The sequence below is a fragment of the Malus sylvestris genome, chromosome 2 (assembly GCF_916048215.2).
Source record: "Malus sylvestris chromosome 2, drMalSylv7.2, whole genome shotgun sequence".
NCBI lineage: Eukaryota > Viridiplantae > Streptophyta > Magnoliopsida > Rosales > Rosaceae > Malus > Malus sylvestris.
In genome coordinates, this window is record NC_062261.1 from 612,952 (window position 1) to 638,912 (window position 25,961).

General features: G+C 37.5%; 3 protein-coding genes and 1 non-coding gene across 4 annotated transcripts; 1 reads left to right on the plus strand and 3 right to left on the minus strand.

The window, feature by feature from the left end:
- Window positions 1–629: 629 nt before the first annotated feature.
- Window positions 630–2,757, minus strand: LOC126604535 (eukaryotic translation initiation factor 5A-2-like). The gene is made up of 5 exons (XM_050271816.1): window positions 2,538–2,757; window positions 1,692–1,814; window positions 1,536–1,592; window positions 1,206–1,280; window positions 630–1,098 (listed from the first exon to the last, which is right to left on the minus strand). The coding sequence occupies exons 1-5, from the start codon at window positions 2,658–2,660 to the stop codon at window positions 994–996; spliced, it is 483 nt and encodes a 160-aa protein (XP_050127773.1). The 5' UTR covers window positions 2,661–2,757; the 3' UTR covers window positions 630–993.
- Window positions 2,758–7,863: 5,106 nt separating this feature from the next.
- Window positions 7,864–11,337, minus strand: LOC126583926 (probable LRR receptor-like serine/threonine-protein kinase At2g24230). Its single transcript, XM_050248475.1, has one exon. It carries the CDS (start codon window positions 10,702–10,704, stop codon window positions 8,119–8,121), a length of 2,586 nt encoding a protein of 861 aa, XP_050104432.1. The 5' UTR covers window positions 10,705–11,337; the 3' UTR covers window positions 7,864–8,118.
- A 1,077-nt stretch (window positions 11,338–12,414) lies between these two features.
- Window positions 12,415–12,528, plus strand: LOC126614112 (U5 spliceosomal RNA). The gene has a single exon (XR_007620281.1). It is a non-coding gene; the product is annotated as a U5 spliceosomal RNA (small nuclear RNA).
- A 3,091-nt stretch (window positions 12,529–15,619) lies between these two features.
- LOC126598806 (ubiquitin carboxyl-terminal hydrolase 23-like) lies at window positions 15,620–22,395 on the minus strand. The gene is made up of 11 exons (XM_050265177.1): window positions 21,883–22,395; window positions 21,434–21,548; window positions 21,069–21,179; window positions 20,344–20,516; window positions 19,902–20,228; window positions 19,407–19,532; window positions 17,676–18,395; window positions 17,447–17,566; window positions 16,641–17,355; window positions 16,183–16,276; window positions 15,620–16,069 (listed from the first exon to the last, which is right to left on the minus strand). Exons 1-11 carry the CDS (start codon window positions 22,174–22,176, stop codon window positions 15,910–15,912), a joined length of 2,955 nt encoding a protein of 984 aa, XP_050121134.1. The 5' UTR covers window positions 22,177–22,395; the 3' UTR covers window positions 15,620–15,909.
- Window positions 22,396–25,961: the final 3,566 nt, after the last annotated feature.

Genomic DNA, 25,961 nt, shown 5'->3' on the forward strand with positions numbered 1-25,961 from the left:
GCAAAGTGTTTTATTCCGTGAGAGGAGATCTCCTCCGGATCTTTTTCATTAAGATTACTGGATCAAGTGATCCGGATCTTTCAAATTTCATTCGACAGTACAAAATTATTACAATTTTTAAGGGGTCAAAACAGACGAACCGTCGGATGGAATTTAAAAGACCCAGATCACTTGATCCGATAACTTTGGTGAAAGAAATCCAGAGAGGATCTCTTCTCTTATTCCATCATCTTGTTGAGAATATTTATTTGTTTGAAGTGTTTCTGGTTATGGTAAAAACACACTTTCACTTTACCAAAATATTGATTAAGAGTTTCCAATTAAAACTGCTTTTCAAAAAAGATTAAAGTTTAAAGGGAGATTCTTAAGCTAACATCATAAAAACTACGGATCATTGAATTTTTCTCGTTCCATGTATTGTAATAGCATCGAAACCTCCAATCGGGTCGGGTTCGGTTGAGGAACGGTAATACCATCATCGCTCCATATCCCTTACCAATAACCGTCACCACACACCCAAAGGTCCGTGTTTACGTCACCACGGACCTAGAGGTCCATCGTAAACACGGGATGATGAGTTTAATACTTCATGAACGCATTTAGGCAATCCAGAACTCGAGGAAAAAGCGGAGGGTAACAAATATTCAATAAGTGTAGAATCATCAAACATCACAAGAACATCCGAAACATCGCAAGATAAACCTTAACAAAAATCATACATAAGAACATCTTTCTTTTATCCGAAAAAAAAAAACCGGAAATAGTTTCATAGATATGCAGCAAGTTCCCTTTGCCAAGGGATCCGGCAGCTTTAAATCTTCTTCGCGTCGTCACTTTTACAAGCTTGGCAAGATAAAACACCATTTAAAATAAAAGGTTCATTGCACAGATAGTATGGTTTCATAAACCTCCCTGTTAGCAACGGTTCCACCAAAAAAGGTAAAACGGATAAACGTCTTGCCATCAGCTACAGCTACTGCTACAGCATCATACTTAATTCTTCGGACCAATGTCCTTAAGGGCACAGATCTGCTCCTCTCCCATGGCAGACATGACAGTCACCACAAGATCCTTTCCATCATTAAACCCGTCCTTGATCTATCAAAACAGAATATGAAAAGATTTAGTCGAATACGAAGAAAATAGATGCAATAAAGCAACTTGAGGTAAATGAGTTTTATTTGCTTGATGAGATAGATAGATACCTGGGTAAGCAGACTGTCATCAGTGGGCAGCCTCAGATCATCCTTGGTGTTTCCATTTTCAGTCAAGAGACTCACCTACAACATGTTGAACTCCAGTTAGTTCAGATAAAATGGAAGAAAGGCATGTCACTAGAAATATACAACTTCTGTGAGCATAACACAAACAGGGAAGAAAATTATTGAGAAAGTCAAATAATAGATGGTTCTATTGTCTTAATGTGCACAAGTTTGTTTCCCTTGGTGTCATGATTATCATCGAAGTGCACATACTTCACATAACAATCAAAATTTCTGATGACATGTTTGGAACAAATTGTTAAGAAAACTTACAAAGCCATCCTCAGAGATATCAATCAGCTGATAGTCAGTACGGTTGACATGGGGAACCTGCAAAACAATGGGAGAATGAATGATCCAACTTGAAACCAAGAAATACAACACACATATACATAAATACACGAAAGTCAAGTTTTGCGATAGCATTACATCACAATTGTGGGACGAAGGAACAATATCTTCAAGCTTCTTTCCATTGAAAATATCAATTGCCACAAAGTGACACTTAGCGTGACCGTGCTTTCCGGTTTTGGAAGTGGAGACTTCAACAACCTGCAATGAGGGCAAACAGGATAATAAATGATAATGGATTAAACAAATAAATCATTCACATCACAATGGTTTACAAGGAAGACGAGCAATAACGTCACAGTTCAATCAGTATGACAGACATGAAAAATTGGGATTTATAGTTAAACCATTCGATTTACAGCACAAAAACTTTAGATCTCAATAAGAACCAGTTGTATTCGTGTACGAGTGTGTACGTTCGTGCTAACCCCCACACTTTAACACGACAAATCTAGACATACACAAAGATGCCGTGCATTTAATTGCTAGCACTAATAATTGTAGCAAACGAATGTCGAATACCAAGTATTATTAGTGTATGACTGTATGCGTGCTACACATGAGAGGCAATCTTCATCAGCAAAGCCGAACATAAGTACTTTGTAACAAGAACTACTACAACCTTAAAAACCCTAAATTTTCAACAAAGAAAACGTAATCCAGCAAACAAACCCACATGACAAATCTTTCAACAACATCGACATCATTAACATCACAAACAAATAATTATCCCCCACAACAAACATAGGAAATCACGAATAAGTCAATCTTACACCATAAACAAAAAAAACAAAAAAACAGTGAATCAACATATTTCAATCAAAACAACAAAACCCAATAAAGATCTCACAAAACCCAGATGGATTTCGACCTAAAAACCCTAAAAATTGCATCTTGAATTCGAAAAATTAGGGAAGAACAAACCTTGCAAGGCCTGGCCTTGATGACGATGTAGCCATTCTTGCGGATGGTACCAGCCTGCTGGGGGTAGGTCTTGGATGCTCCGGCGTCGGCCTTGGATTCGAACTGGTGCTCCTCGTCCGACATCTCTCCTTCTCCCAACTTGATGAGCTTCTCTGTCCCTCTTGAGTTTTTTTTTTTTTTTTTCCCTGCTAAAACACCGAAAGAAGGCGACTTCTGGTTCTGATGGTGTGACGGGCACTATATTCGATCCCTTCTAGGTCATATATAACCCTGGTTAATCTGATTGAATCTCCACCGTTGGATCTGTGGTTAGCGTTTGTCTCCCCTAAACTCAATGCCTTCAAAAACTTATCCAATACGAATAGGAGAAGCAAGGGAATTATCCATCCCATTTTTATTATTTTATTTATTTATTCCTATCAATTTTCTAATAAACTAAAAAATTATATTTTTAATACTAATAAAATAAACTAAATCAATGTACAGCCTAATATTTATAATTTCTAGTGCGGTTAATTGCACATTTTTTTAAATGCGTGTTTACGAAAAATGAATTGTGTGTATTTTTGTTTGAAAAAAAAATTGTATGTATTTTCGATATTGTCTCGATTTGGAATCGATAAATTTTTTGCTGAAGGTGCAGTTAACTGTACATGAGAATAGCTAAGCACAAGTAAAATTTTATTTACATAAATATAATTTCACTCGCCCACCATGATCTTATCACACAAAAATTGTTGCAAGATAACAGAATATACCCAATAGTGGTGGAATATTTGATCACTGTCAGTAAACAAATTCACCATATTACTCTTATTTTATTTATTTTTCTTACTTTTAAATTGTCTTATTCCAAAATTCATGGTTCCAAAGCAAAGATAAATCTTGGAAAATTAAAAAAAGGTACAAATAAGGACGCCGTGTTGGACTTGGACGGAAAGTGATCATCTCTAGATCATTTTCTAACTAATCCAACTAGTTCGTGATTCGGGCTTTTGAAATTTGATCAAACAGTTACAGTTATTATCATTTTTAAAATGATCCCTTGTTTGTAGCCGTTTGATCAAATTTCAACTGTAACATCCCACATCGCCCAGTGGAGTAGATCCTCTAAACATTATATGTATATTCTCATCTCTATCTAGCACGAGATCTTTTGCGAGCTGCTTCGGGTTCCATCGAAACTCCAAAGTTAAGCCAGTTTGCACGAGAGCAATCCTATAATGGGTGATCCACCCTCAGAAACAAAACCGTGAGGGCGTGGTCGAGGCCCAAAGTGGACAATATCGTGTTATGATGAGTCGAGTCCGAGATGTGATGGGAACCCAGACCAGGATGTGACATCAACAGTCCGAATCCTGAACAAAGTGAATTAGGTAAAAAGGAATCGAGAGAGGATCCTTTCCGACTTGGACCGAACCAAAGAATCCTATCCTCATTACAACTCTTGATGGGCCCAACCATTATTCCGCCAACAAAACCAATTTCTTAGCATACAAATATCCCATCCTATTCGAAAATATTTTATTTTTCTTTGGCTGAACAAAATTTTTTAAATACTTAAATATCTTTTGCAATATAATTTGAAAAAAAAAATTGTTATTCAATCTGATTTCAAAAGACATTGAAATAAAAACCTTGTTTAGTAATCAATTCCGACATAACTTTCACAATGAATTCGAACATGTTAAAGAAACGGAGAACCGTTGTAAGTTAAACACAAATTTGATGAGTATATTTCACCATCATCCTGTATTCCATTCCTATATCAAGATTAGGATTCTCTTCCGTCCAAATCTTCCCCCTCCAATCCCCGCCTTTTTCACTTTGTCTTTTTCTTTTTCTCTGCTATAAATAAGTCAACACCAGATATTAACGTGACTTAATCGTAATTGTACAAATAGGAGAGGACTGGAGGGGAGGGAAACCAATGGAAGAGTTGTGCAAAAATGTGTAAAATGAAGGTCAACAAATAATCATATGGCTTGCATGCAATGTGATGTGCCTTGTTAGTCACAGTGACAGTTTATCATAAAACGAGACATCACAGTAATTGTATACACGTGTCATATAAGTTGTTATTATCGAGAAAGAGAAAATAGTGACATAAAGTTGAAGATGATGAATGAAGATAATCATGCTATTATGTGGGGGTTACAGATAATCTTCAGCTTCATCAATTAATAGTGAAGCAAGATTATACTTTGAACCTTTTGATTAATTTTAGTGATACGGATTATATCTGTAATTAAGTATGTCCCAAAAGCCCCAAGGCAATCATGCTTGATTGCTAAAGAATCTAAACTGAATTAATTACTTACAGAATTCAAATGATAACATCACATTTCCTTTTGATTTCGAAGATTATATCAATCATGAATATTATTGTGATTTATCAAAATATTATTTTGCAAGTTATGGTAATCACTAGTTAGTCCCTAAAAGCAAGAAAAAACATTCCGCCTATGAAAAATGCTAAGGAGACTCTTTCTAAGGATGAAATTTTTCGTGGACTCTATGACACATCACAGTATGACGTCGATTACTGTGTTAACATTATAAAACATCGTGTCAAAAGCATGAGGTGGGTGACAGAGAGTTCGAGTTCGATTTTGAGAGAGTCTCCTCAGTATTTCTCTCCACGTATTTATTTGGTGTCCTGTCTACTGTGGGGGAGGACCACTTAGTTATATTTGATGCTGCATCTTCATGTGGAGTGATTGTGAGGACCATTTCCCTTGCTGAGAAAGGGGAAGAGGCACACATGTAGAAGAATGGTCCATACACATACAAACCCTATAAAAGATCCATAATACTTACACTCATCCCGTTTTCGGAAATACATTTTTAAAAAACACTTATGTTCAAAAGCATTTTTTAGTTGAAGCACATCAGTATTTTAACTTCTTTAAAAGCAATTATAAAAATGTTTTTAGTAGAAGCACTTCTAAACAAGTCATAATATATGAAAATTAAGTGCTTAATGGATGGTTAATCTTGGACCACCTCGTTAAATAATTGAAATGGGTCGCATGCTTTGCATTTTATAATTCGAAGTGGTGCAGGAATTTTTCGCATGCGTGCATGTTGCAAATAGAGAGGTTGATTATCTGCAGATTGTGCACTAATAATGCAGTCAAGGAAAGATTAATTGAGTACTTTTTCTAATTCCTCCTCTAATTATCTTCTGTATTAATTAGTCTTTGATAATTAAGCTGCAGTCTGCAGAGCACTTTTGTTCTGCGCATGGTAAAAGATAGATACGAAAGCATGCATAAACTATTGATATTTTGCAGAAGCATGCCCAAGTTGCTACATCTTCTTGTTACTTATGATGACCATTGATATTTTGCAGAAACATGCCCAAGTTGCTACATCTTCTTGTTACTTTTGATTGTTGGCAACTTGACATGCATGTTACTTCGTGTCAAAGTTTCAGATTCACTGCTAACCAAACATCAATAGTTTTTGACGTAATCACTCGTGTAATCCAAATAGGTGCGACATTTTTATAAAAAATCACGATACAATTAATAGTATAATAATTTAATATAGGAGGGATTTAACTTCATGAAATTTCAAATGTGAGACATGTTTCATCAAGAAATAGAACTGACTGATCCTAAGGCAAAGGGTCGAGAAACTCAACATCACTATTCTTGAACAACTTGGAGTCGGGCCTTCTTCTTGCACCATTATGGATACAAAAATAATGGGAAAAATTAAATTAAATTGTTAATTGTTCCTATCGAAAAATAGAATTGACTATGGATTCGAGCCATAGCAAATGGTTTTAGAAAACCGTATGATGTTTCCGATCTAAATAAAGTAGGTTTTACATAAAGAGGATTTGGCTAAGCATGTTCTAAACACTTCCAATTCTTCCTAGTCCGAAGCATCTGTTTGTAAATAATGAGTGCATTTTTTACATTGCCCCTTTAATAAGTGTAGTTTAATCTATTTACTATACGGATCTCAAAATTTAAACTCGTTTAACGGCAAAATCAACGTGGTGACCAAGTTACCAACAATATTAGGCCTATATGTTAATTTTCAATTATGCAGGAAGCTCTCAGAGGACAATATTTCTGCTGCATCATGTATAGAATAAGGATGCCAGACTCTACACATTAAGTTGCAGTTTGGCACCAACGAAAAGTACGCGATTTTGTATATGTACATCCCGTGTTAGGAATCACGTGTGTTTTTAATGTCTCCGGCCACATATACATAAATACACAGCCACTCATTTTGTACAGTTTGCTTCCGGTGGAACCATCTGTTGGATTTTTGGATTGTCGGGCTCGCTCCACTCTAGCAACATCGATATTATCCTCAACTTTATCATCCGCTCAATCTGTCAGGTGTGAGGTTTTACACAAAAAAACCTCAGTATTAGTTAGGGTAGGGTAATTCTATTTAAACTCATTGGGTTTCTTTGAACCTACCGATGTGGGACATTTAACACTCCCCCTCACGTGTAACCTCATTTAGTGGTTCACACGTGGAGATCCATACATCAGTACACTCCGCCTCACGTGTAACCTCATTTATTGGTTCACACGTGGAGATCCACACATCGGTACTTAAAACTCAGAGGTCGGCTCCAATGGAGTTCAAACTTGTTTTCAATCTTTTTCAGGAAGTGTCTTTTTCGGAACTTAGAGGCCGACTCTATGTTAAGAGTCCAAGCTCATTTCCAAGCCCTTCCTGTTGACAAGCCTTTAGGTCACCAAGGCTTTAGCTTGCACGGGCGGCGGGCCCAAACCTTGACTCTGATACCATGTTGGATTTTTGGATCACCGGACCCACCCCACTCTAACGATACCGTTACTATTCTCAACTTTACCACCTACCCAATCCTTCAGGTGTAAGATTTTACCATAAAATGCCTCGGTATTGGTTTGAGTAAGGTAATTATATTTAAACCCATTGGATTTCTTTGAACCACCGATGGGGGACATTTAACACCATCGATGGCCGACGGTGCAAAAGGTGGTCCAGGACATTACTGCAAATGCCAGAGCTAGCTAGTTCTCGAGGCTCTTATGTGAGTCTGTGACTCACCACCACTAGGTCCCCTACCGCTCCACATGCATCGTATGCATAGGACACTATCTGACAGATAATTTAGCATATCAGAACGGGCAAAGGAATGAACTTACCATCAATGCCCGAGGCAGACAAGCGAAACAGCAAAACATGAATCCTAACTACGAACAAAAGATTTCATATCGAACTAGTTTTGCTTTAGACAAGAAAGAAGGCTTCTCAAAGAACTAAATTGATAACAAGTTCATGAAATTCTGAGAAAGATACTGCAATATGTGGTCAAATCAAACTCCTTTGTATATATAAATCAAACTTTCATTTCATGCCACCAACAATAAGAAACAAAAAGGAAAGAGCGAGCAAGCGACATAAAAAATTCCGAACAGAATTTCCAGGGCTGCTGTACAATCATGGAGGCAAAACAGAACCGATCATATGGGGCAACAAGAACAAATTAATAATTAGGAAAACAAAAGCTAAACCCGAAACTCCCACATTTTCCTTTTTTTTTTTCAGCTCAATTTGTTCTTCATCTGTTACCTGTTTGCTCGATATCTTTAAGAAGTCCGACTATCTGATGCATGCTTGGTCGTTTTGAGGGAAGGTCAGCTGTGCACAGATATCCAATCTTCAGGGCCTCCTCCATTTGGTCATCTGGTCCTGTGTCACGAACTTTTGGATCAATAGCGCTCGTCCCTTTGTTCTTCCTAATCAGTCCTCTAACCCAGCTCACCAAGGTTGCATCTTTCTCCTCGGGATAGTCATCGCCAAATGGCTTCTTGGAAGTAATCAGCTCAAAAAGAACAACTCCAAAGCAATACACATCAGATTTTGGCGTTGGAGAATCATACTCGGACTGAGAAAACTCTGGCGGCATGTAGCCAGGTGACCCTCGAGAGATCTCCTCATCCATACCGCTGCCAAATATCTTTGCCAGTCCAAAATCAGATAATCTTGGCTCTAAGTTATAGTCCAGATAAACACTACTAGCTTTAACATCTCTATGAATAATTGGAGGAGAGCAACCGTGGTGTAGAAATGCCAGTGCTCTGGCAGTGCCAAGTGCAATCTTGTGACGGAACCCCCATGATGTTAACAACCCTTCAGAGCCAACATTTTGAATGCCATTGTTATTGTCTTCTTCCCAGGTATCTGTGCTCCAATCCTCTGTTGTTTGCAGTACCCCAAGCGGCAAGTCATGTAGCAAATTCTGTATATTCCCATTCTCCATGTAGTCATAGATAGCAATCCTTTGGTCCCCAGCTAAACAATATCCCGTCAATGGAGCAAGATTAGGGTGTTTGATTCGTCCGAGATACTCAAACTCTCTTGCAGCTTCCTGGTCTGTCAGTGTAGAACCGTGGACCAAAACTTTCACCGCTACATGAATTCCACCCGGTAGAAATCCTCTATAAACAGGCCCGAATTTCCCTTCAGCCAAAAGGGTTCCTCGATCAAAGTTCGAAGTTGCAGATAAGAGATCTGCGAATGTGAAATTCAGCAATGGCTTCTCGAAAATCACTACAGGTACTGAATTTGCTTGCTTAACATCTGCAACCCATGTTGTTGAATCAGTGTGGAAGGAAAAGGGGCCTGATACGCTTTGCTCTTCCTTGTGCGAGGTTTGTTTTACCTCCCACCTTCTGGTTTTCCTTCTGCAACAAACTGCTAGAAACAGCAGACCAGCTAGCAAGAATACCATTGAGAAGGTCAAAACCAAGGCAAGCTTTAGTACCTTGTGCTCCTTAGCCTTATTAGCTCGTGCTCCAAAAGGGCCCGGGTTTGCTGCAATGGGGCAGCTGTTTGTTGAACCAAAGAAAGATGCTTGAAGGGTTGCATTGGAAATTCCAGAAGTACATAGTGTCAAGTTATTGTAAGAGAAGTTGAAGCTCTCCATCCAAGGGAGTTTCTCCAAGAGAGACACAGGGATTTCTCCGCTCAAATTGTTGTGAGAAACATCGAAAACTTGGAGATTTCTCAAATTAAGCAATGGGATTTTGCCTATAAGATGGTTTTCAGAAAGATCAAGTGTGTTCAAGTTACTCAGCCGAGAAATTTCAGCAGGAATGCGACTGGTAAGACTAGATTTCGACAAGTTAAGGTACTCCAAACCAGAAAAAGTTTCCACACTTCTCGGGAATTCTTGCCTAGTAAATCTATTGTGTGCTAGATTAAGGTGTTTGAGATTCTGGGATTGATTCCAATGATGTAAAATTTCTCCATTAAGCTGATTTTCGGACAAATCTAAATAAACCAAACGAGACCAATTGTAACTAGCATTGAATTGTACCTTCGAAATGTGGCCTTCAAACCGGTTCCTGCTAAGGTCAGCCACCTCCAACAGCTCCTTAAACACTCCCATCACTGAACCCTGAAACACATTCCCTGAAATGTTCAGAGTAGTAATGGAATTCATCTCCGAAAAATCGGAGCCCCGGCCATGAATCCCATTCCCAGCAAGGTTCAATACTTGCAGCTTAGGCAATGCAGCACCAAAACCAGCTGGAAGAGAACCGTTTAACCGATTCGACGAAAGGTCAATCCAAACCAAAGATTGACAGCTCAGAATTCCTGATGGGATGCTCTTCTCAAACGAATTTCCATTGAGCTTAAGAACTCGCAGGCTGGCAAGTGAGCTTATACCAGCAGGAATCTCCCCAGAGAAATTATTGCTGGAAACGTCGAGGGTTTCGAGCAGACCGAAGTTGCCAATGTTGTTCGGCAACGACCCGGAAATCTGGTTGTTGGAGAGAATAAGGTGCTTGAGAGAACTTATGCTCCACAAATCCGAAGGAAGACCGGTGATTTTGTTGCGGCTGAGGTTCAAAGTTTGAAGCTTTGTGAGCTTTCCGATGGTGGTGTCGGGAACCGGACCGGAGAGCTCCAACCCGGAAGCCTCAAAGCCGATAACATCGTTGGATTCACAAGAAACTCCTTTCCATGAACAAACAGGTGCAGAGAAGTCGTAGAGACTGGAAGAAGAAGATGAAGAAAACGAACCCATTTTTTTCAAAAACTCAGAGACAAAGAACCCATCTGTATTGGGTTGTTGGGAAGCCAATGGATTCAGGAACAGTGAAAAAACCAGTAGAGAAGCAAAGAAAGGAACACCCATTGGGAAAATAGTGCAGCAGAGAAAAGGGTGTGAGAAAGTTTAAACCTTTCTTTCTCTATCACTTTCTCTCACTAGAACTTCAGAAGCAGCATTGCAGTAGCATAAATGGTTCTGGTCCCGTTTCAGAAGTAATTGCTTGGGGACTCTGCAGCCCCATTAAATCCAACGCACAGTGTAAAGTGGGTTATCGTTTTTGGAGAAGAGAAGGCTGTTAGGCTAAAACTCCCCCCAAAAACAAGAATTTACATGCAGGACTTTATTGGGTTGGTGGTCCTTGTTATCCTCCCTAAGAAAAACCCAAAAAAAAGCTCTGGGAAAATAAGCCAATGGTTGAAACAGTTCATGCAAATAACAAACTTATTGCGTTCTCAAAGAGCTAAGGGTTTTCTGGGGTTTTGACCTTTGAGAGTGGGGGAATGTGAGCTCACCTTTTGGTGGTTTTGCAGGTCCACGACCATGAAATCCTGCAGAAACAAACAACAAAAGAAGAGGAAGCAATTTTCTCTCTGTGTGAGGAGAAGGTGAAGGAGGAGAAGGCTCTAGTTTTTGCTGCATATATATTTTTTATAACAAAAAAACAAGACTGTCATGTGTTTTTAAATGAAATGAAAACAAGGAGACTGTGAGGACTGAGGGGAGAGAGAGAGAGGGAGGGAGGGTATATTGGGAAAGAAGTAGAGGACAACGATTGTCTGCCCTCCCATTTTCGATGTTCTCTCGTGCCCTCTTGTTTTGTGTGGTTACGATTAAACCACGTCAACATTTTATATTGTTTTTTATAGAGATAATAAGACAAAAATAAATAGTAATATAAAATGTTGAGTGGCTTAACCGTGACCACATAAACAGAAGGGCACGAAAGGAGGGAGGCAGACAATCCTTGTCCGGAAGAAGAACGGGTAGACAGAAGTTGAGCTTCATAAATGAGAAAGGCTTAATGGAGGGAAGTAAGTGTCTTCCATTTGGGTTGGTGGGAATTTAGTGATGTTCTTCATGGAGTGTTGTTTTCTGACCACTAGATTCTTCTTCTCTAATTGGAAGTTGGTTGATTTCTTTATCTGATTCAAGTCCAATTGGAAATTGCCAATTTTGCCATTCAAAATGATAATCACCATCTTTCAATGGTGTTTTGATTAGAATACTGCCAATTAATAGTGTGTTCCTATGTATTATGTAATAACAATTGGTTTTACGCCTAAAAATTTGAGTAGGGGTGTCTGACCACATTATTTGTAAAACACTTCTTATAAATATATGAACACGTATATATTGTCTCATTCATTTTTATGCTAATTTTACCTAATATAAGAATTAACCTAATCGGAAAGCCATATCAAAATATCTATCATATTGACGTTATTTTTTATTTTCAAAGGTATCAACCTTTAGAAAACAAAATTTCTAGTTTTGTTTTAGCAAAAGAGAAATTATGACCTTCTCCTCAACTTTTCGTAAAGCATGATGGCCAATCAATTCCTACATTCATTTCTTTTGCTATTTAAATGTACCAATTTTCACTTTAAATACTTAAATATGAACCCATGATATGCCCTTAACAATGTTATAAGTTGATCACATGAAGGGAAGTATTACAATCAAGCAAGATCGGTTCCGAGTTTTCAAATATCCGGGATAAAATTTCAAATGGTGTTCTTTGTAGATTGATTAATAAACATTATAATGGATTGAAAAGCAAACTCATACTTATGGAGCCATGCGTTAAGCACATAGTGAACTATTCTTTCGTCTTTTACTAAAAAATATCGTGTTCATCGCTTTAAATGGCATACGCCTATTTTTGGAGGGGATCACCTCTGTGGGTATCCTTATAAAAAAATAAAATAAAAAAATAAAAAAATAAAAGCAAACTCATAAATACTAAATGCAACAAATACCACTAAACACTTTGATAATGAATCAAATTGTTTACTATTTATACAAATATAACATAAGTTCATATAAAGTACCTTAATATTTTTGGCGCCTGATTTTTTTTGGGCCTGGGACAATCATCATGCCCACACTGTTTCAGGGCCAGCCCTGCAATCAAAACAAGTTCATGGTTCTCATTTTGGTAAATTATAAAGTTTGCAACATTATATTTGCTAAATTAGGAAGTAAAGTAATGTGATGGGGCATATATTTCAATGGATTAGCTAGAAATGTTTGGTGTGAGGTACCCTTTTGTTGACTTGTACATTTCAAAAAGGTTCTCCCAATGGATTATGAGTCCCACCCATTTGCTTAAACAAGTGATATACCCCCTCCTAACCCATGATCACCATTTAAGTATACTTAATGGTGGGTCTAGTCTTCATAGTAAGATTTAAGGGATTATGATTACTCTCGCCTACAATCAATCATCTCGACTGTTTGTTGAAGAAAAACTTACTTACATTAGCTATTTCACTTTAGTAATATCCCAAAATAATAATGCAACATCATACAACATGTTATTGATCTGAAATATTATAACGGCGGAATACCGACATAAGTCTCTCTCATAGCGGGTTAGTCACATGATTAGAATTAAAAAAAAACATATATATAATATTATATTTCTCCATATCTTCCATTCCATGTACTCTGCTTTCTTTTGAGGATTTGGTTTGGGGTGTGACTGCATAATGAAAGTTAATAGCACATAATTAATGTTTTCATGCTGATTAAGACACCTTCCCCTTAATTAAACTCAAGGCACATGAGGGCCTTGACAAGTTTATACGACGACCCTTGTCCTAGTGGATTAAGAAAACCCCAAATTATTTGTACATGGTAAAGGGTCCTCTTTGTCAAAACCTTAGGCGATATCCGAAACTGTTTTTAGGATGGTTAAAAGCGCTTTCAAATAACTAGAATTGCTTATGATTGTATTTGATGGGAATAATCATAAAAAGGTTTGAGATCATATGTAACAAAGAATGTTTTTAGGTTGTATTTGTGTGGATGCATTTCCAATCCGCCTAGATTGCTTTTTATCATTGTATAGAAAGAGGGAATTGAGCAGAAAGGGAGCACGCCAAGACCCGACAAGAAAGAAAATGGAGGAAGATTGCATCAAGTGGTGATAATTTGCACCAATTGAGGGATTAAGGAGAGGAGTAATAAAAAGATCCACCGACCCACACAAGGACTAATGATAACATTTGGTTTCATGACGTTGCCAATTTGCCAGCTGCAAACTTATTATTCCTGAGACAATTCTGAATTTCCTTTTTAGCACTAGCGAATCATACGATAGTGGGCAGGGAAGATTGAAATGTTTGTATGAGTTTTTTCGGCTTCTGAAAGATTTGACTACATTGACAAAACCACCGACTGATCCCTGTTTCTCAAAAAAAAAAAAAAAAAAAAATCCAAATCTATATTAGTGAACACATAACCCCAGCCACTTTTCTGGTTGTTTCCCAGCGAAGCCTCGCGCATGACGTTTAAAGAGTAGGCAAATTTTCGGGTGTAACAGGAGGTATTTACCCTCTCTCCAACTTTCGCCAGCTTTCTCATCACGGGAGGAGGATATACCCTGGTTACACGCTAAGAAACTCTCCTAAAAGTTGCACCCATGCAAAGGATGGATACGTCGTTAAAATCTTATGATGGTCACTGAAAAATGGAAAAATTAAAATCTGACCGCCTCGACTCCTTGATAGAGGTCATGGGCGAGCAAATGAAAAGCGTCTGGGATCGATTGGGAGTAGGGAAGGGCAAATACCCATCGGTTATGTGTAACTGCGGTTACCTGGTCATTTAAATTTCACAGTTACGGTTATGGGTAACCGTTTAGATAAATAAACGATTATGGGTATAACTGTTTACCCGCGAAATTTAAATGGGCGGTTATGGGTATTAACTGCGGTTATAAACGGGTAACCGTTTACCTATTTATTTTATATATGTAAAATTAACACAAATTATGTTCCCTATCAGACAAAACTTTGATCAATGCTATTGACTATAGTGCATGATTTATGTAGCTAATATAATATAGTTTTCCTTAACCACTTTAAATTTCATGGTCCATTATATATATTATGTTAATACTTTACATTCCGAGTTAAATAACCCAAAAATATTGTCTTTTAACAGTTTTCGTAACCCAAAAATGCTTAGCAAATTTTATATTACCTTCATTGTTAACAGTTAAAAATATCGTCTGTAAACTATGATTTCAATTATTGGAATGATATAAAGACTTAAAAAATTAAAATACGAAAATGTATGATGAATGTATCTATAACGGTGCTTAATTGTTAGAAAAAGAAAATTATGACAAATTTTTCTTTTTTAATTTTCAAGTTGTTAAAAAAACACGTAGACGGATGAAAAATGAGTAAATGGTAAAAAAGAAAGGATAAACGGGTTAAAAAATGATAAATGGGTAAATAGATACTAAACGGTTATAGTTAAATGGGTACACGGTTATGGGTATAGTTAATCATTTATAAACTGTTATGGGTATATGTATAACAGTTTAGGCAATTACCCAACGGGTAAACGGTTATACGGGTATGAGAATAAACGATTATGGATAAATAACCGTGGTTACCCGCCCACCATAACCATCGTCCATCCCTAATTGGGAGACGTAGAGAGGGCGTCCAAGCCCAGAAATCACAAATACTCCAATGAATAGGTCCCTCTACCATTTTCCAAGGCCTTGCTCGATAAGAGATTTTTCAATGTGACCGATCAGTACAAGGAATGATGCACCACGTGTCACTATACAAATGATGGAATATGTGTGTTAAAAAGTTAATAACTTAAAAAAAAAAAATTTCCCACCACTTATATAAAAATACGTGATATACTACCTATATTTCGATAACAATGAAAAATTTCTCATTCCCGACGAACCAACGGGTGGTGAGACACGGGGCTCAAAACGTAAAGCAGCACCTAAAATATCACACCACAATAGAACACAACCATCAAAAGTTCTAGTGATTGATTGTAGGCGACCAAAAATAGATATATAGTAATACAAAAATCTTAATGCATCTCCAAAGGACCGAGCTAATACAATTATCCGTCCATGAGAAATCTCCCAAAGCAGTAAGATACAGTTCGCCTGCTCAGAACTCTCTTCCTCTCCACACTCCAAATGCAACACATAAATAATCACCCCTTGTTACAATCTCTCTCAAAAGCTTAAAGAAAACAAAACAGCAGACCAACAATCTGTTCGTCGAAATTCGCCTTCTTCCGTCATATCCTGAGCGGGTGATTTCCAGAACCGTACCTGTCTAGCTTTTCCTTTTTCACCTTTGATCTCTGGGTTGCAATCCTTTGGAATGGATTTGGTCCGCCAAACGTTTCTTTGGGTTGCCTTATCTTCTTTCTCTTTCCGCGATCATATTCTTCATCCCTGCATCAATTGACATTCCACAACTCATGAGAAGTTTTTATAGGCAATGCTTTAACTGGTGAAAAATCATGCTGATCTAAAGTAATGTGAGATAAAAGGGATTCCAAACTCACCATTCATCGGGTATATAACCGATGCTGACGCTCTCTGCACGGCTTGATTCTACAATATGAGAACGAGGCAGTTCTATTCCGTCCCACCGAGCAACTGCAATCAACATCTTTTTTTTGAGAGACGCAATAAGAAATTATGACCACAATAACATTAGGTAACGCCAGATTCAATGGGCTTCTTGTCCATACTTTCTAAAGACATAAGAAAGAACAAAACAAAAAAGTAATCCAGATATGGGAAACTACAAGGTTTATCCAGCATTCACAACTAACAGATAAATTGGTAGAAGTGAAGCTCAACTTGCCAATCAGAAGAAATACAAATGCAAAAGGCATTGCAATTGTGAAGGCAACACATGCATGACTAGATAACGGGACAACATATATGCGAATACTAAAAACTACCAGCAACCATGGATATATGGCCAGGAGGGCAGAGTTCTAGATAATGTACTCACCGACTGTCTCATCAAGGCCACGGGTTAGCACACCAATCCCTCCACTTTGTGTTCTGTCTCTTTTATGGTTGAGTGGGGTATCATTTTCCCCCATCTCCCGCAGGTTTTCTTTTGAGCACAAGCTAGAGACATTACCATTTTGTAGTCTTTTATCAGTTGCAAGAACTGTACCATTCTGACCGAGAGTTTCTCTAAACACTCCCTTTTGAACAGCCATTAAAGAATCACGATGAGATTTCACTTCCCACTTTTTATCAGTTCTGTCTGCATCGTTTTTTAAGCCAGATTTGGTCCCCTTTCTCTTAGAATTTCGCTTAGAAGGGTTTACCAAGGGAATTGACCGGGTTTGCTCAGATGTAGACGGCCCCATGCCATATAAGCAAGAATTGTCCATAAAATGTTCCTTAAGAAGGCTCTTGGTATCTGAAGAGGGGTGCTTACTCCTTTTGTGTTTCTTTTTCTTCTGTACACTTAAGACCACCCGGGAAAGTAAGCTAGGTCGTAACTGCATGCATGCAGCCTTAGACTTCAGCTGCTTCTTTTTCAATTTTCTATGGCGTTTGCAATCAGGAGATTTTACAAGCAACGATCCATTTGCCACAATTGATGAGCCTGGCAAATTTGCTGACTCGTCAATTACCACTTTTTGGCCAGAATCACTAATCTTCTCACCCAAAACATTACAAGCAGCACTTCCACTGGTAAAACTTCCAACCTAAAAAAAAAAAGAAGTTAAATCATGACAACACAACCTATCATAAAATTCACAAATGATACAAACAACAAAAATAGGAAAAAAAAAATACCTGACTAATTTTAGAGCTTGGTTCATCTGATGATCTGACAGTGTGAATTCCCTCCTTTTTCGTACTGCTAGGAACTCCGGATGACATACTCAAGTCTCCCTTCGAGGAAACTACATTATTCTGGATGCATTAACAAGTTAAAAACTCAAGCACAAAACAAAAGTAAAATTATATATCAAGTAGGTAAAACTAGAGACATCAAAGTGCATAGAAGATGTTGCCGACTTACATTATAAGGGGTCTCATCTTGTATGGGTTTAGCCTCAAGGCTTTCAGGGTCCTTCACATTGGGTGATATGACACTGGAAACACCATTTTCAATTGACCTTCCTCTCTCATTAAGTTCAGTTTTATTGGCATCAGCTTTTGCAGCTGTGGCATTTTCAGGACCCGAAGTGCCACCATTGCTGGTTGGAGATGATGGTAGCATATCTTTTCCCAATTTAGGAATTGGAATGGAAATCCCTTTCAAGGAATCCTTTGGTACTGATGATGAAGATTCTGAAACAGGTTCCTTCATAGGCACTGTATTTTCTGCCGCATTTTTAGACTCAGAAGCACCACCATTGCTGCTTGGAAAGGGAGATAATGATGGAGACAACTCTGAAGCAGGTTCCTTCATAGGCACCATATTTTCTGTCATTGTCTGGCAATTAACTGATGCTTCCTTCAAAAGGGGCACCATAGGTGGAACTATAGTTGACTTTTGTGTCACAACAATAGATGAGGATGGACCACTTGATCTGCCCTCAACAGAAACATTCTGAACGGGTACTTTGGAACCTTGGTTGTTAGTGGAAGGAGTTTTTAATCCAGCACCATTTGCATTGAAATTCTCCTTCCGAGCAACTTCAACAGGCTTCCTCGGTATTATATTTCTTCTATCGCGGACATAAAACAACATGTAAGCCCTCTGTTCTAAAACAGTCCTCTCACTAACTTGGTATACCTGTTCCATCATAGTTGTGCAAACATGTAAGAAACCTTGATTGCTTCTTTTTTTTTTCATTTCATATGCAATTTAAATTTTGTGGATTTACCGCTGCTCTATCCCTCAAATATATACTAAACCACAATTAGTTACAAACTAGTACCACTCATCACAAACAAGTGTCACAATCTGGTGATGCCAAGTGGCATCCTATCAATGGTAGTAGCTTTTCTTTATCATATAGCAAGTATACCCATCCAAGTGGGGTTATTCAAAGATAAAAACACAGCATATCTTTGGATGAGGGACTTATACGAGGGATTTGCATTCCCATTTTGAAGAGTCAAAAGTGATCGGAAACCATAGAAAAGGAATTTGTCAATTTTGGGTGGGACTTGAAAGAGATTTTAAAGCCCGGAACCCCACTTCAAGGTAGACAAAAATATAAGTGGCTTCAAAAATCCATTAGACGAGAACTTAGTCCAACACTGAACCATGGACCCATAATTCAGGATCCAAGACCCTGGACACTCAAGACCCGGGATTCCAAACCTGGTGACCGAAATGTGAGACTCGTGACCTGAGACCTAAGACCTGGGAACAAACCTGAAAACCAGGACCACAGATCCAAGACCCAGACCAAGTAGTCAGAACACTGGACCAAGGTTCAGGACCCAAGACCCTGGCCGAGGGCACAGGCTAAACATGTTGTATAGGTTCCTTAAATGAATCCCACCACACTGGATAGATTAACCAAACAAGTAAATTTCAGGGCTCAATCTCATCTTTTCAAATTCCACCATTTTTTTTCTTTGTTCCTTCTAAATATCTCATCCAAAGGGAAACTTTTAGCAGAAAATGATCATAATCTGTTTGCTTAACATGGCACATTTAAGATCCATAAAGTTTGGTTACACCAACTGTAGAAAATCCAAATTGTGAAGCATTATGAGGCAACCAATGCAAATCTGGAAGCACTATACATCAAGGCCAGCTACTGGCTAGTGAAATCTCAAGTTATCAACGCACCTGGTTGTCGTCAAGGGAGTACCACATGCCACTTGATGTGCGAACATAGCAATAATAATGGCCAGAATAGGTGGTAGCCCCACAATGAACAAGAACCCCATAAAGTGTATATTTCAAATCTCCTTCCTGTCAAGTAGAACGTAAAATTAAGTTAAAATACAAAACCATGATGTGAAAAGCACGAAACATAATCAAATCACCAACATATGACTCTTGGCTTCCTCTAATGCGTTGTCCTGATCATAAACCTAATGGTCCAGATTCTAATTCCTAATTTAACCTTTTTTCAGCAAAAAAAAAAAAAACCAAAATTAAGATACAGTTTTCAACAAGCATTGGGCAAGATTATGAAATATGAAATAAAATAATAAGTAAACAGAATGAGTGACTTGAACAATCTAATACCACAATCTGTGCTTCTTTTAGATTGCTTCATTTGTAAAATAAAGAAATTTAGAAGTAAAGCTTGCATGGCTAAAAAGCTTGAACACTTACATAGGAACCACTAACAAAGGGCTTTAAATCCAATGTGGGGCCAAATTTTACATGTCTGTCAATTTTTCGCCCAGGATCATGTGCACGAAATCGTTTCAAATGGATGGTAAGTACATAAGGAGGCTTTTGAACAGTCATTTGTTTGAGAGCCCGAACTTTCTGGTTGCATCGTTGGCACTGATATTGCCTTTCCCCTCCATCTAACTGTTCTGCTGCAGTAAAGTTTCCAAGTGCTTTTTGCAAGGAATCTGCGTTGAATATTTCAAGACTTAAATCTAAGAATGGGTCAAACTTGTTGGAGCAATAGGAGCACTGCATACACTTGACCTGAATAATAATAAAAAGGATCATGAAACATCAGCAAATATTTAAAATCTTTACCTGTTTACAAAAAAGATAAACTCCCACACACTACAGTATCGCAAAAACCATAAAGTCTTACCTGGCTTCGAAGGCGACCGCCAAAGATCTTGTGTACCAAGCTCTTCTCATAGGCACTTGGGGATTCGCTTGGCACACCAGACGGTAAACAGCATTTATGCATGGACTCCAGCAAGTTTACCATGTATTCATGTGCATCCTCCTGTCTAGACTTAGTGAAAGTTCGAGATATGCCTTATCATGTGTCAAGGATTCCAACTTCCAAAGCATAGAAGCAATAAAATAGACCCGATACCACACTTAAAAACTGACCACTATTCTTAACCTTACGAAAATGTAAAATTGGAATGGTGAACACAAGAAACTTCTTGATAAACACTCCTTAAACTTGTTACTAGTTACTAGTTACTACACAAAAATTAACAGAAGAAAAGAAATAGGAAGTTAAAAATGAATAATAGCAAAGACACTAGTTATGAATCTTTAGTAAGGGAATTGCTCCAATCAGATCATTTGAGTATAGTTATCCCAAAGAAATTTGTTTTCTTGCTTATAAAACAACAATTTTGACTGTAAACTATAAAAAATATTCATAGAAGATTTTTTTTTTTTAAATTGATTTTTATTTTTATTTTACTTCTCTTTTGACACACTTGGTAGTCTAGCTTGTCGAATAAATAAGAACTTGATCAACAAAGAAAAGGTTCTATGGACAAACGTGGAGTCCAATGATTACGCCCATCTATGTATGGCAGAAGTATATCACCAGAAACATTTCAAGGATACATTGTAAGTTAATGACTAGATCCTTTGGCACCAAAATTCTCCCAGTGGATTGTAGAGCAAGACTAACATGCTTCTGGATAGCACATAAAGCACAAAACCCAGCAATATGGCCTGTAAAAAGAACAAAATCAATCAAATTAGCTATGCACATAAATTCAAAATTTCATACATGCACATGTAAGCATATATGAGTGCATGCTTACCCCACTTTACAAATGGTACATTATGAAAGTTTTTTTTGTTCATGTTAATTCCTTCGATGCAAACACACAGACAAAAAAATGTCATATTTATTTGTCTATATTAACTTGTTGCAAGCACATCCTAAGAAAGGGGAAGTGGAGGATTGTCGGAGGAGTCCATACATGAATTTCGATGCTTTCCACTTTGCAAGTATGCAGCTAAAGGCTCAGTATATGTCAGACACTGCAACACTGAATTGAGATAACAAGTGTTTCCCATATTCCTCAAACCGGCACCCTGAAAATTACACACACCATTTTCACTGTCAAGCAACTAGGAACCGAAACAATAATCGGAGAACAATCAAATGCAGCAATAGCATTACCACCAAAACATCACATAACAGAGTATCGACTATGAAATAATTGAAATTGGATAAACTATATCAACTGAAAATTGATTCGACACAAGAAGCCAAGCAACAAACTTTGAATTCAGCTACACAGAACATATAACAAGCCCAAATCAAAAAAATCCAAAATGGTTCAATGCAAATGCGAAAAGATTCAATTCAACAATATTGGATGGGGAGTTAGAGAAGAAAGCGATCAAAGGCAACACTTTGACTCACAATTCTCCGGAAGGTGATGCCAAAGCTGAGCTCCGGATCGAACCCGTTCTCCAAAAACTCGGACCCATCCCTTTTTTTGGCACTCAAACCCGACTGACCCTGACTAGAGCTGCTTCCGCCGCTGCTTCCGTGATTCAAGGTCTCGAGCCGGAAGTCACCGCCGCCAGTGTTAAACCCATTGAAGGGCTTCCTCGCTCGGTGGAACTCAATACGCCTCTGAAGCGGATTTGACCCAGTTTCCGATTCGGCCATTAGATCCGCAAACCCATCCGATTGTCTTTGGAGCTCCGCCATTTCCGGAGCCCAAAAAGTTGAGATTTTGCAGAGAAAGTTGAGACTTGTCTTCAATGCGCTTTGAATTTCTCTCTCGCTAGAATTGGGACTCAAGGTTTTAGTGGCGGAATTGTTTTTTGGCGATTTGGGAGAAGCAGAGAGCTTTTTGAAGGCTTCTGCGAAAGAGAAGAGACAATGGAGGCGATGGAGGCAGTATTAAACCCTACACAGAACCCCCCCAGATTTTTGGCACCAGGTGGCCGCCGCCTACACCGAACAACCGTGGGGGTGATGTAGGTGATTATGTCCTCGTGCCGTGATCATGTTTAAGTTGGACAATTGGATGAGGGAAGGGATTCTATTCGGATATCTTCCATCAAATTAACCTAATCAACTAATTTGGATTTTTGAAATTTATTCAACGATTAATATTATTATAACTTTTAAAATGAACCTCTGTTTTTAGTTGTTGAATCAACTTTCAAATGTCCAGATTGATTGATTTGGTGAATTTAGTTAAACGGATTCGGAGATGATCCCTTTCATTGGACGAGGACACATACAAAACAAGGAAAATACCTAATTGGAAATTGCTTGATGAAATTACTAATCAGGGTTTGACGACAAGACTTTATTCTCTTTTGGGTTCCACACCTCGTTCATAAGCCATTTTGGCATTTCCTACTTTAAACTTATGATATGTGGATTGCGATTGTCACGGTATTTCAGATTAATCATAATTCAATATAAAATGAGAAGTTTTAAATCTGTATGCCTCAATATTACATATGCGACTGTCACTTATTATTAATAATTGCAAGGACCAAAATGAAAAGCTTTCTAAATTCATCATAATGTACTTAAATAATGTAAATTACTAAAAATGCCCTTGTAAAGTTACTAGCTAGGATTGAGCTAGATTTACCTTTAGTTGTCGATAATCATTTTACAACTCTGGGAAGTTCTAAAGTCTTATCCAACGTCAAACCCTACGTTAATTTGTGTTATGTTGTAAGCTCTTGTTTCGGCGGGCGTAATTGAATAGGATAAGTCCAATTAAATTGAATATAAATTTTGTTCGTTGTTTGGTGAAGTTAAGTGTATTACAAATCAAATATGAATCTCGCATTCATATAAAAAAAACAAGGGAGATGCAAAAATCCAACTTTAGACATGGGTTTTCAAGCAACTCCAACCGGGCCATGCCACTACCAAAACCCTAGTCCAAGCTATAATTCAAGTCAGCCCACCAAACATGACATAAGAGAGGCTCAACTCAGTAGAAAGAGTTGAGTTAACTACGAGTTTGAGCCCACCTTCCGTTGGAATGGATCTACAATTTTGAGCAAGGTGACCGTAGCCATATCGTGCATGATAGATTTGAAACATCATCATCCCTGCATTAAGATGTAAGGAAAATTCCTGTGTTTGATAGTCGGTTTAGATGAACTATTCGACCAACTCACAAAATGGTGGCAACGATTTTGTATTTGAAAGTAGATACCCAAATACGTTGATTCGACCACTTGTATTATGACACTTGATGTATCGTGCATTCTTTCTGGCACACCAAAAAATCTCTCAATATATACTAAGTGGATTGTTTCAACTTTTGGATCAGTTGATTGAGGTGGTAATAAGTGGATTGTTTTATCATCAAAATTTAATACAATGTATGAGAGCCTGAGTTGAATTATTGGTCCTTTTTTTCTCTTGGTTGAGAAAACCCTAGTTGGAAAATTGAGTAGCCAATTTCTTTTGATAGCTTATCTTCAAAAGAGTGAACAATCTTCAAAAGAGTGAACAATGAGGAGGATATAACACCATGCATGCATATGACAGACAAACTTTCTCTTTCATTGTGATTCAGAACTTTCATGACTAAGTGATTTAATTACGTTTACAATAAAAATAGTACACATCGATGGATGATTTGTAGTTGTGTTTTCCCTAATTGATATAACATGTAAAACCCTAATTTGTTTTAGGAAAAATAATAATTATTTGGACCACCAAACCCTAATTGCTTCATGCATGCTCTCTGATGAGTGACGAACAGTGTTTTTTCAATCTTGACCTCCGAATTATATAACATGCATGGAAGTCTTCAAGAAAAAAAATTTCCTGAAGCAACGGAAAATTCGTTGTCGTATAGTTTTATTCACAACTGAAATGATCGCATGAAGTCTGAGGAAACGATGAAGACACACACCCCTTTGTTTGAACAGTCGATTCCCAACTTCATACCTGTAGAGAACAGGTATATGCATAGTATAAATACATGTATATGCATCTCATTCAAGATCACAGAAAATCATTCTGCCTACAATTCTTACCAATACCAATCATACTGAGAGAATCGCAAATAATTTCATCAACAACTAAGTTTTTTAGTGCTGAAATCTTAGTTTGCATTATTGAATCATGTTGACACATACGCTTACAGAACTACAAGCACAAAGTAGTGGTAAATTTATGCTTATAGGACATTTGTTTATTCGAATTCTGTCATTATACACAATTTATTTATTTATTAGCATATAATCTTGTATATATATTATTCCTGTACAATATATATATATATATATATATATAGTTTTGGGATTGATTGTTGATTCTTAACCAACAAAAGAGTGTGACGTTTTATATATATTGATCGAATTGTGGATCATTCTCTCTTATTTCCCCATGAGGGCCAACCTTTGTGTTAAACAATGGTTTAATTTATTATAAGTTTTGATAGGTCGATCGATTAAGACTAATTATGTAGATTAATGATAACACCCTAAGATCGCAAACCACTTCTTTGCTTTGTAAATGATATTACGCACCCTAATTGATCAATTACATAATTTTAAAAATTTGTTCACACTGTAATGTCACTGTATTTACCAAGTGGACCAAAGTTTACGGTGTTTTATTGTATTAAATATATTTTAAATTGCGAGGAATGAGATTCAAATTTAGGTGCAGAGGAAGGAGCACATTAATCAAGCCCATTGTTCTAAAAATCCCACCTAGCGCCGTCTAGGCCTCTGTCCAGGCGTTAGCCGGTTGGCCACCACTCTGACTAGTCCCTAGGCATTTCAAAATTATGAAAGTGCACCAAGATCTGCTTAGGCATCTGCCTAACCCGCCTAGACGCATACTTAGCCCGCCTAAACTTGCCTATGCACCACCTAAGTCGCGACTCTCACACCTAAACAGAAAATCAATAACTTTTATTTTGCCTTTTATTTTTGTCAATAAAATGTAAGAGATTTGTTGAATACTTGGATGAACACTCATTATATGCTTGTTTCCCATGTTTTCAATATGTCCTAATACTTTGATAATCTATTTATTTTGCAATTTATGCATCCAATACAATTATGTATTTTTTAAAAGTATAAATAGACACTTATTTATAAAATATATAATAAATTTACTTAAATTCATCTAGTCCGCCTAAGCGCTAAGCCTTAACCCGCCAACTTGACTAGCACCTAGCGTTTTGCCCTTGTCATGCCAACTTACTTACACCTTTAATTGTTTGCCAATTAGATTAAAGAAAAATGTCAAATTGTAGTGTGATAAAAACTCATGGTTATCATCGATGAATAGGAAGTAAATCTATATGACTTCGTTCATTATCCTTAATCATCATGATAATGCAGGGTAATTAATTATTCTCTTATTCCTTTTCAAACAAAGTGGTTGGTGACATATCTTTCTTCTCACATGAGTCAGTATGTCGGGAACCGCTTGCGGTATACCAAATGATGTAAAAAAAAATTAACCAATTATATTATGACACTTGATATACC